Source organism: Vanellus vanellus (genome assembly GCF_965231255.1).
Source record: "Vanellus vanellus genome assembly, chromosome: 2".
Lineage (NCBI taxonomy): Eukaryota > Metazoa > Chordata > Aves > Charadriiformes > Charadriidae > Vanellus > Vanellus vanellus.
The window spans coordinates 71,637,254-71,649,824 of NC_138906.1; the positions used below are offsets into that span (position 1 = coordinate 71,637,254).

At 39.9% G+C, this 12,571-nt stretch overlaps 1 protein-coding gene across 1 annotated transcript in view; it reads left to right on the forward strand.

Moving 5' to 3' along the window:
* The window catches only part of JARID2 (jumonji and AT-rich interaction domain containing 2), a 128,827-nt gene that overhangs the window by 76,324 nt on the left and 39,932 nt on the right, over nucleotides 1-12,571 (forward strand). The window contains exon 4 of the mRNA XM_082498987.1: nucleotides 2,536-2,712. Coding sequence (XP_082355113.1) covers nucleotides 2,559-2,712 — 154 coding nt within the window. The 5' untranslated portion in view covers nucleotides 2,536-2,558. The remainder of the gene's footprint in view (nucleotides 1-2,535; nucleotides 2,713-12,571) is intronic.

Below are 12,571 nucleotides of genomic sequence, written 5' to 3' on the forward strand. Positions count from 1 at the left end.
CCTATGGAAGATGAGGCTTAGAGAATAGATGCTATATCTGGTCTCCTATTTTAGTGTCTCAGAAGCATAAAATTTCTGACTATTTCTCTAATTACGATAGAGAGATTCCAGTTTGTGTTTGAATCTAATTTTGAGGATTCCTAGCAGTAAGTTTCTTTTACTGCCATCATTTGTCAATGCATTAATGCACTGATGGTGCCTGACTTCAGATCCTGATTTGAACTGATGCACAGTACTGACTTGGGTACCTAGATGGAAGAAAAAAGACAATTTTTTTTCAGGCAACACTGTCCTAGAGTAGCTGTTTTGGAGTCCTCTAGTTAGTTGCTGTTGAGACTTAAAGCTCCCCTCCAAGCAGAAGAATTAATGTGCCTCTCAGCACCGCTTACCTACTATGGTTGATTGCTCAGAGTGTGCCAGAAAGTTCTGGGCTCACATGAAAAATGCTAAGGTTTTTGTTCCTGTAAGTTGCTCCAACTCCCATGCCTTGAAATATGTCAGCAGTCTTAATTTGATCATTAGTCTATATAAGTATGAAACGTGTGGCATGCAAAAGGCTTTTCCCCTAGGATACCATATGTGTCCATACATTTACGTCTAGGTTGGATGAATTAATACGTATGTTATTTCAAGGGGGAAGAATCGTCACGCCCTAGGTGCTGCTGCAGTGTTTCCCCTGGCTGTCCCAGGGCTACCCGATGCACAGCACAGGGTGCCAGTGGGGAGTTTCTCTCTGCTTCTCCCCAAGGCAGCCGCAGTCCCAAAGGGGCCGTTACAGACGCCAAGAGCAAAGGTCTTTACAGGTGGGGGCTAAGCCCCACACAGCTGCTCACTCGCTGCCCCCTCAGTGGGTTGGGGGAGAGAATTGGAAGGGTGAAAGTGCAAAAATCATGGGCTGAGATAAAGACAATTTAATAGGTAATGCAAAAGCTGCGAGTGCAAGCAAAGCAAAACAAAACAAGGAATTCATTCATTACTTCCTTCAGGAAAGCAGGGCTTCATAACATGTGATGGTGACTTGGGAAGAGAAATACTATTACTCTGAAAGCCCCCCTTTCCTCCTTCTTCCCCTAGCTTTTATTGGTGAGCACAATGTCATATGGTCTGGAATATCCCTTAGGTCTGTTGGGGCCAGCTGTCCCAGCTGTGTCCCCTCCCAACTTCTTGTGCCCTCTCCCACCCGCTTGCTGGTGGGACAGCGTGAGAAACAGGAAAAGAAAATGCCTTGTTTCTGTGCAAGCACTGCTCAGCAGTAGCTAAAACATCTCTGTGTTATCAACACTGTTTTGCTCACAAATCCAAAACACAGCACCATGCAAGCTACTAGGGAGAAAATTAACTCCATCCCAACCAAAACCATTACATTTAGAAAACGATGGTTTATCGCAGAAACAGCCTGTCCTAGTTTTTGTGCCATATTTAGGTACCCATTCATTAAAATGTATTTTTTGTAGTTAAGAGTATTTTGTACAAACCTGGTGGGAGCAGAAAACATGCAACCCAAAAATAAGCTTTAGTTAGTTGTTGGCAGTGGCAACACTAACAGCTCAAAAGCAAACAAACCACAGAATTGCTGTTCTGAAGAGCTTGAAGCCAAAAGTGTTTCCTAAGGAAGCATCAGCCAAATAGCCACTACCTTGTGTTGTTGGTCTGTAGCCCAGCTCTCTCTGTCCTTTTTCTTATTTAGCTACAGGAAAATAAATAAAAAAAATAATCTTGGGCAAGAGTTACATTTAAATTACAACCCTGTATTGTTGTTAACCTTGAGAATCCTCACTTCTCTCTCACTGAATTGCATGTTGTATCTTACCCTTGCACAAACAAGGCAGGTTAGGGGGAACACCATGGGAAGTAAGCAAGAGATGCGGAGCAACATCCTCAAGAGGAGCACATTGGGAATCAGGAGACCTTTACTCTTTTCTCTCCTTTGCCAGGGACCTGCTAGGCAAATTTAAGCATCTTCGTGGCTTGGTTTTTCTCTTTGTTTAAAACTGAACAGAACACTGCAAAGCATTGTGTACAATACTGTAGAGGTCTGCAGAGCATTGTGAAGTTTAAACGCTAATATTTTAAGGTAATAATAACCTAAAAATATTACTGGTGTGCAGGTTTTTAAATGCTCATTTTTCTTCTGTTTGGAAAAGCGGTAAGCCTCTAGTTTGTACGTTAAGACTTCAGTAAGGCACTTAAGCACGCATTTGAAATTAAGCATGTGCATTAGTCCTTTTCTGAATACTCAAAGCTATTAATTAGTGCTTGTAGCAAGACTGATTGTCTAAAGTATGAATAGAATGTGCTTGGGGGGGACCCTGCTTTTCAAGCACATATGTATCCTGTTGGTAAAAATTAATAAATAATAATTTATAACAAACAAACATAACAAACCTCCAGTTAGTCATGCACTGGTGTCACCTTCAGTCTCTGAGTCCCCCTCTTCCCTTGCTATGCACAGCGCTAAAGTGGGTTATGATGGATATGGTTAGTGCAGTAAGTGAATGTAATGATGCTAATGAGCCATTTCTTTATAATGACCAGGTTCTCCAGCCCTGCCCAGCAACATGGTATATTTTGGAAGCTCTCAGGATGATGAGGATGAAGAAGAGGAGGAGGAAGAGACAGAGGACACAAAAACAGCCACAAACAATGCTTCATCATCATGCCAGTCAACCCCCAGGAAAGGAAAAACGCATAAACATGTACCAAATGGGCAAGGTAGGTCCTAAATAGTGCTGTTCTCCTACACTGCCTAGTAAAGACATTTACGGGTTGAATGTGCTTAATCCTTGTCCATCCTTCTGGATCTGAGAGAAAAAGGGATGGATACAGGCAGTAATGGGAAAACAGAGTGAAATGTAGAGGTAGTATCTTCTGTTTTAACCTGTTTCTCCTGACAGTCTGAACTCTGTCTGTGGCAGAACTATAACTGCAGGGCTGGAATTTTTTATATTTTTATATATGTATACACACACATATATAGTGGAGTTATATACAGACACACACAAACACTCACATATGTATATATGTATAGACACACAGTCATTCTCTGGCTTTTTTGAGACTGATGTTTAATCTAGAATGATTTTATTTTATTGAAGTTAAATATAAGTGTTATCAAAATGTGTGACAGGGGCAACACTTAATTTCTCACATGCAGTATTGATACCACAATTGCAGTAAGTTAAGATACTGCATTTATGTTGTTGATTGAAAGATTTTATGGAAGAAGCATTTTCAAGTCAGTTATTTCTTTGCAAATCAACAAAAGCTGCATTCATTACAGCTGCATACATTACAGTATTTCTGTCATGATGTCCTTGTGCCATGTCTTGATAAATGGATCCATGTAAGTTGCAACATCACCTAGTGTGAAATGGAAGACCTAAAAGCCACACTGAAAATTTTCTGAGCTCCACTGCCAAAGTCTTGTGTCATGTGGTTCTTTCTCCAGCAAGAGCTCTTGTATCATAACAATTCTGTGCCGTCTCGGCCTGACATAATTTCAAAATGGAGCCTGTGCTTCTCTGTTCACTTCCTCAGTGTTAGCTTACCATGAAAATCTTTCCTTCTGGTGACTGCCCGTTCAGCTCTCCTCCTCTTAGGAGGAGGACTGAGAGGAAAGTGTCTCTGCAGTGCACTTTTTGAGAGATGGTTATGACCTGTGCCTGCCTTTTTTTGTTCTTTTGTGCTACTCTGCTTTGAAGAAGAGATTAGTGGATTACAATTACCTCACTGTGCTGGTCCTCATCTATGCTTTTCAAAAGGGAGTTTTCTATAAAGGGTGCCCTTGTTACATATACCAAAATTAGTTTTCATGACTACGTCTGAATCTGATTTGTTATTGCACACCCAAGCTCAAAAACTCTTTTTGTGAATGATTTGTGAATAAGTACACGGGGATGATGTGCCTAATAGCATTTTAACTGTCAACTGTGTGCAGGAACTTTAATGCTGTAAAAGACATGGATCAAAACTTGGCACTTCGGATTGATTTCTAAATAAACCCCCCAAGATAATGGGCACAAAACTCTACATATGGAAAATGTGATTTCGCGTAACAGAATTGCTGCCTTAGAGTTGTAAATGTGATACATCATTACAAAAGGAGCTGATTGTGTTCCTTGAGAGTGTCCCAGATGGCAGCCACTTTGAAATTAGCTTAAAACCAGAGACACCTGAAATCTTAATTGGGGGTAAGTAAAGGCAAACTTAATGAGCCATCTAATGGCTTCATAATCTTTATCAATATAGATCAGAGTGAGCATAAATGAAGCTGCTGCTTTAATAGATCTGCAAAAGACCTTCATAAAATACATAGGAGACAATGTGAGATGTTTTGACAAAGGTGATGAAACAGGAATTCCCAGAGAAGACAGCTGCTTCTTCTTCGTCGTTGTCTTTTTTTTTTTTTTTAATAATTAAAATTTCCTTACCCAGGGGTATTCCCATTTTTTAGTGTCTGTTATTTTGGTTGACAGCCAATAGTATTTTTGTTTCCTGTGAATAAAGTAGGTTCTGGTTCATGTCTGTCTGTTTAAATGAGACCACACACAAAGCAGACCGGGGACGGGTGCAGCAAATGAACTTAATCTAGCGTGAGAGTCTACTTTTAATGAATTAAAGTCTTTTGTTTTTAATATACAATGTGTAGTCAAGCACTTTGGACCTGAAAATGCTAAGCATTTGCTATGACATACAACAACAAAGGTTCAGAGCTTGATTAATGTCATTAGACAGTGTCAAATGATTGCTTTCTGCTAAATGGGGGCCAGGATAACTTTCCTGGGCAAAGTAATTTGTCAATATCCTCTTCTGACTCCAATATGGGGCATTATTAGGGTTGCACACCAAACTATTTGTTATAATCTAGCTTGTTGAGCCACCTTTTGGACAGCTAACTCAATCGAAAAAGCCTAAGTATGAATAAGCAGCACGTATAACACGTGGCATAGCTTGCTGCATGAATTGAAGTAATTAGCTCAACTGACTTGTCACCTTCCAACCTTACTGCTTACATAGATATATGTAAAGCATCAGATTGGTAACCTGTGCCTTTTCAGCCTCCTTTCTTAGTACTTCTGATGTGCTGCATGCATATCCAACTGTTAAAGAGCAAAGTAAAATATTTGGCAGGAGAAATGTTTAACCCCCACTTTCATGGGAGTGTGGAAAAGGGATATGTAGCAACGCACAAGTCCTTCCTTCATGCAGTAACTTAGTGCAGGCCGTGATAGTCTCACGTTTAAATCATTTTCTAAGGTATTGCTGTGGTTGACACAAGGGAAAACGGTAGAGCCATGCCTTAAAAATTGGTTTCATGTCGTTGCCAAACTTCAGCTGTTTAGGCCAGGTCTGACGTATGTTAAGTTAACAGCAGATAAAGACTTGGTTGTCTTTGGTGGTGCTGTGTGCCTTGGTTAGAAACTTTCATTAGTTCTGGATCTCTCTGGTATCTCTCATGTTGTGTGGGATGTTCTGCATGTAACTCTTCCCGTTACTGTCTTTTTCAGCGTGCTTAAACTTACAATGAACAATTCTCACTAAGAGAGGATACTGTCTAAAGACTTTCAGTTTTTGTTTGCAAGAGAACTGTTTTCTTGTAACGTAGAGTAAAATGTGTGAATTGTTCTTACTTGCTTGTGGATTAAGGTATGATCTCACAGTATATGTCATAGATTAATTCAGGTCAGAGAAGACCCCAGGAGGTCATCTAGTCTTACCGCTTCCGCAAAATAACATTGATAACTTTTCTGACAAATTCAGCAATAAAATTGGCAGAGGTTTGTGCTTTTAATTATATCTGTCTTTTGAGGAGGGGGAGATTTTAGAAGCTTTCTAAAACTTGATGTGGAATTTTGGTCCTAATCAGAATGATTTTAATTGACTTAGGATTTATAGCGATGTTAAAAAGGTGAAAGGCCAGAAACTAATCAACTGAATCACTTGGTCTTCATATGGCTACTGACGTCAAAAGGATGTTTTTCCCAGCTAAGAAACCATATGAACATTTAATTGGAATAGAGAAATCCCTCGTGCTGTTTCAGTCAAAGATTTCATCTTTTTAAAGCACATAGTTCCCTTTTATCTTCAGACCTTCTAAGTAAGTTTGTGGGGAATTTCAAAATTAACATATGGAAAATTAGGAATGATGTGGTGCTGCATATTGCAGCAGAGATAGAGCAGAGGTTTGGATGACTGTCTTGTAATTGCAGCCCTGTTACTGACCCTTTTGAGTGTGGATGTAGGAACCCCATAATTCCTGGAGTTTAGATCCAGAACACCCAGCCACAGGATGCCTGCGTGCTGCTCAGATGGATATGCTTATTTTCCAGCTTGCATTTTGTATGCATCTCAAATGACCATCAGACTATCTGAGACTTATTACACGGCTTTGAACACAAGGAATTCGGTGGAAGAAGCCAGGCAGGAGCATTGGCTTAAACAATGTGTTTTTTCTTCAGTGTAGTTGCCAGGTGTGGGGAGAAACTTCTCAACCACAGCCTGGATGATAGGGCGTCTTGCCAACATGGAGGAGGAGATGGAGAGACACTGATCTATTAGAAAACTGACCTTATGCAAAGGGAAGAGGGTGTCAGTCATCAGTTGCTGTGGGCTGACGTGCAGGGAAAGCAGGTTCTCTGCAAGCAAGCTGTACTCTGCTTCCCTGGGGGACAGGGAGGTACCGAATCTAAATTACATCTCCCCGCTGCTTGGAGGAAATTCCCAAGTTGTAGGTAAGAGGGTAGGCTTAGGTCTCTGTTTCCTTAAAACTAATTCTTTGAATTCCTCATGACTAAAATCCTACTTTGGTTTCATTCTGTGGCACGACGGAAGGTTTCCTCTGTAGGATCCTGAAGGAAAATGTTTGCAGGTGCCCAGTGTTTTGCTAGGCTGGCTGGGATGGGGAGCGGGAAGATGCAATTAGGGAATTGTTGGGTTATCGGTCCCATCACAAGAGCAAAAGGGGATAGGCGTTACTCTACTTGAAAGGGCTTGTGGACTGGAAAAGGGCCTCAGGAGGAGCAGTGTACACAGATACAGTTGCGTAGACAAATTTGAAAGTGCACGCAGCAGGCTACAGTTCCTCTAAGAACGCTTGGCTAATTTCCTCACGAAGGATGGTTGCAGGATTAAGCGTTTCTCACACCAGCACAGCACTTCCGAGGTAGAGAGGAGTGCACATCTGGGCCAGCATACCTGGGAATGTCCTGTTTGTCTTTGGATGCCTGAGATGGACAATTAAGTTCTAATTTACATTTAGGAAAACAGAGTTAGCCTTCGTTATTTGTAACCAGACTTCTTAATGAAGGAGAGTCATGTTTCCTTAGCTGGAGCAAACCAGCTCCAGTGTGTTAGAAAACCTACTGGATCAGAAACAGTTACTGGTCCGTGCTGTGTTTTGTTTACATGGTCAGATAAAAACTACTCTGCATGCCTTTGGCCTGAAATGAGCAGGGGAGAAAATTGTACAGACTGCCTTTTTTTCTTGGGGCTCAAATTTCAAAACAGACCTGGCAGTAGTGCATAGTAAGCAGGCATCACTAGAAATACTATACTCTGCTTTAGTGCCGTCTTCCTCGCTTACCAGAAATACAGCGGAATGTTTTGCCTCTCAGTTTGCAATAGATAATTTAGCAGAGTAGTTTCCTTACATGTGCAGTAACAAAGATGATGCAGGAAAAGATTGTTGATAGTTTTTTTTTTTTTCTTTCTTTCTTATTTCAGGATATAGTTCAATGCAGTGTTTGCATATCTTGGGCTTAAATGGCATATCTTTTACATACATTACTGTTTGTGTTGTGAGAAAATTTTAATTGGTGGCTGCAATTCTTTATATTTAGTCTTGTTTTTAACTGAATTTGATATTGGTGGGTGGGTACATAAGACAGTCTTAGACTCATGCATCTTTTTTAGTTAAATTAACCCTGAAGAGAGGTAAACATCTAGAAGAAAAATATTTTTTGCATCCAGCTAAAATGCAGAATGAGAAAATTTCAGGCAGAGTGCTACAATAGTTAATGGGTAGGCAATTATTTTGATGATTTACAGCCTTTTGTTGAAATACCATGGAACCAGTAATTGTTGCAATAAACATTTTTGCACATTTAATTTTTCTGCAAAAATATGTAACATGAAAATTACCCGTTTTGTGGTAATTTACATATTTAGATATGCAAATCAGGCACAACACATTTGGGGATTTGCGGATTTTCAGTAGCTAGATGTATGACCTGTGGAGAAGAATAGGGGAGCTGGAAGTTGCTCAAAAAAATGGAATTGTTATCCTGGTGAGAGACTTGTGATAACAGATAGACACTTCTTGTATGGACTTGCTGCTTAGCGAGTGACCCTTTAGATGTTGTTTGTGTCATAATGGTTAGGTGAGAGTAATGAATTTGTGCTAAGACGAGACACTTGGTATTGAATTTTTGCAAACGGTGACATGGTGTCTCATACCAATAACAGTGGCCCAATATATTCCTGTACATGTAGGGCTTTGAGCTTTTTTTATTGATAGTGTCAAAAAGAAATTCAGTGTTATCTGCCACGGTTCTCCTGTTTGTCTTCTGTAGCTGTGGAAATTTTGTTGCAGAGTTGTCCACTGACAAATTGCATAGTGTTGGGTGAGGGCCGGAGAAGTGCGGAAACAGTGGTACCACACGTTTTCCTACAATGTCATGGTGTCCTTTTCTCCAGAAGTATGCCTTTGCCACTGACCCCAAGTAGGTAGATGGTGTTGGGGGGCTCCAGAAGACAGCTTCTATCTCTGGAAACGGTTTATAGAAGTCTGAACGTACCCAACACTTAAGGAAAACAATCGGCAGTATTAAAATGCTCTGTTATATGGAAGTAGATCATTGTTTTAGTTCCTCTGGGAGGGGAAAAGAATTATTGCCTGGGTCCTTTAAGGCAGTTTGAGAGCCACATAAATGTTTTCACAGTGACTTAAAACTGAATTAAAGCCAGAACAAGAATGTTTTTGTACAGTAACGGATACTTAATGCCAGAAAGTTGATTAATATTACATCTCTTCCCAAACATGATCTATGTAACAACATGAGGTTTGCATTGGAATAGCTGGCTCGGGTTCACAACATTGGCAAGGATCCCTTTTCTCCTTCTAAAAACAAAACTTCTCCCTTTCACTCTTATCTTCCCTCTTTGTTTTGGATAGTTTTATGAATGTGCATCGCTTGCTTTATGTGGCACGAGCTCTGCAACATGTGGCATATGTGTGCATGTATGGTCCATGCATTTATCTTCCAGACACTGGTATCAAACAAAAGGGTTCATACATCAGTACTCTGCTGTCTCTGCAACAGAGTCCCCCGGTATCCCGAGTATAAAGTGTACCTGGTGCAGGACTAAACTCCAGGAAGGCTTGGGAGAGAAATCTTTGCCCATGGAGTCAGCTGTTGGCTGAACCCAGCCCAGTAATTCTGCTGCTGACACAGTGAAAGCCTGATTATTGTACGTGTTATAAATTGGCTTCTAAATGGCTGGCTGGATTTATCCTATAAAACATTTGCATGCAAATTCATTTGTAGGAATACTTCAGAAAATTGGTGAAAACAATAAATTTTTATAGCTCACTTCAGTGTCAATTCCTGTCCTAAACGCTTAGTTACTCTGTAGTAATTGAGTGCATCTATGGCTTTACTTCATCAAACATTTTGGTAACCATTATTATAGCTGCACCTAGTACATGTGCAATTTGCACAGTTTGCACTGGTTTGCCTAGGGATTCTTTATCACAGTTTCAAATGAGGTACCCCAAAGTCCCTGTATGGGATCCTGGGTGAACATCGGTGCCCAGGGTCCAGTTCCCCTGATGTAGAGAGCACTGTAATGCATCCGAGGGGATCACGCCTGCCATAAGGTTTTGCTCTGCTGCCATAAATTATATCAGTGGTTTAAAAACGCCCAGTGCTTGCAAGTTTTGAATGTAGTGGTTCAGTTTCTTTGCATTTGATCATCACTGCTAACCAAAAGACCCACAAGTATTTCACTCTGGGACTCTTATTGTTTCAGCTTAATAATAATAATAATTGCTTTGGAGGACGTGGCATTTTGAGAACGAGCATTCAGACAGATATGGATAAAAGGATACCCATTTATTCTATTTGAAGTGTCTGAACACTAATAATTTACTTGCACTTTTAATTATTTGTTGGTAGTGCTCTTACCTTTAGCTAAAGGCTGTTCTGGAAATATAGAGCTGATTAAGGTAGCATAAAATAATCATAATTCAAGATTACAAAAGATTTCTGCTTTAATAATGTGAGTTTTGCCACTCGTGGGTTGGGCTTTTTTTCTGTCTTTCTGATTTTTAATGAAATTATTGCTTCAAGGATGAAACCTTTATTGACTACCCTTTCACAAGGGAAAAAACAGGGAGCAGAACATTGCATATTGTGCATGTCAGAGTTATCTCTAGGATGGGAGATTGCAACTGGGATGTGTCTACATCTGGGCTTAGTAAAGCATAAGGTACACCTTTTCTGCTTTTCTGAATGCCTCAGAAATATTGAAGAGGTGGCAGGCATAAAGGAGAAGGCAATTTGCTGCATAAGAAGACACAAAAGAATTAGTAATCATTTTATTGTTAAATCAGATTTGGTCTCTAATATTTAAAGCAGGGTTTTGGGGGGTTTATTGTTTTCTTTCCTTTGAGAAGTGTGTGTTTCAATCTTATTATCAATTATTCTTCAACAAGATTTTTTTTCATCTTTTCACTGAACTGTCTTACTAGGTATTTGGGCCAGAGTTTAATCCTGTTTGTACTCTCTCTAAATAACTTACTTCTAAATTTTTACTCAGATGTAATCAAAAATCATAATCCAGGTGACATGACATTCCCCCCCCCCCCCCCCCCAAAATGCTTGGCTTGTGGTAGTGTTTTGATATTTGTTCACATAATATGTTCATGAATTTTGCAGAACTTATTATTGCAGAAAATTTTTGTACCTGTCTAGCTGGATATAACAATATTCTAGGTGTTGTAAGAAATAAACACTGATTTTTTTATAGAAACTGATACCATCTACTGTTTAACTAGAAGCAGCTTGACTAGGACTGTTTTGCATCTACGTCTCTCCCTTTTTATTGTGTTTTCAGGCTTTAAGCTTTTTAAGCTTTTCCTGTGAGACTGAACATTTTTTTCTCTCCCATTTCTCTCTTCCCCCTTTCAAGAATCCTACAAATTAAGACAAAAGATAATTACTCAGAGGGTAAAACTGGCAGGGTTCCCACGACACTTAAAATTAATGAGGTGTTGCATATAAAATATACCTTGTCTCATGTTCACTGGGTTGGGTTTTTTTTTTTTTTTGTGAACCATAAAAGTGCACACTTTGGCTTTTTGGCTGTGTTTTCTGTTTTAGTAATTTTTGGTTTATAAAGTGGCAACTGAATTAGAAAACTAATCTCTCTGACTTAACATTTCCATATGAGCAGATCAGTATATACAAGTTGTTCCCTCCGAAGGAAAATATCGCTCGCAGTGATGAAATACATATTAACAAAGCTGCCAACGGTTGTGTGTGCTATGTCTTATTAAAAATAAATAGTCATGCTTCGTGCATCTGTAGCGCCTTCCATCTGATGTGAGAACTCCTTACAAAGGAGGACAAATGTATTGTCGTGAACTCCCCGAGCGGGGTTGGCAATTATTATCAGTTCCATCACTGGAAATGAGACATGGAGGTTACATGACTTTCACTGAAATCACTGAGAAATCCTTGGCTGGCTGGGGCAGCGCCCGTTGCTCCTGAACTCAGGAGTGACGGAACCACGGGGGAATTTGTGGTGACTTCAGCTTTTCTCTTGTTCTTACTGAGTTTATGCAAGAGGGAAGGAAGAGAGGAGGAAGAGCAATTGCCATTTTTTACATAATCTGCTTCAACACTTATGACCGACTGAATATGATAAGTGACCTGAATAACAAATTTGTCAATATCTTGCTGGAGTTTTGGCTTTCGGTGGTGTGGTGGGAAGGTAGATAGCTGGTTGGGAAGGTTTGGAGGTAGGCGTCTACTGAAAAGCAGATTAGATGCCCCTCTGCTGTCCAGCAGAATTGTTGGTTGTTTATTATTACTGCTGCTACTACTGTAATACCACAGGACATCTGTAGAGACAGCTAAGCTTCACAATTTAGATAAAAAGGTATGTATGATAGGTACATCATGTTTAGTGACAAAAGAAGGCTTTCATTTCACAAGAAAACAATAACTTAATTGAGTTGATATTCCCAAACAGATGGTGTGTTGTGTGTAATAAGTATGATTTTTAGATACTTGTGCTGTTAAGCATTTATGAATTTTCTAATTTACATCCTTTCCTAAACCGTGGCAAAAAAAGGCAGGGTAAAAACCAAGAGTAGATGAATAGAGAAGGCAGGAGGACACTTGCCACTGTGGGTGTTGGATCACAAGCCTCACGGACCTCTGTCAAGTGCTTCACTGAAGAGGAGGCAGCACTGACATAAATTCACCACGTTTTTGATTAACAAACAAACCAACAGAGAAATGTGGCATGTTGTTTTTTTTTTTTTTAACCTCAGCTTTTCGTTTGC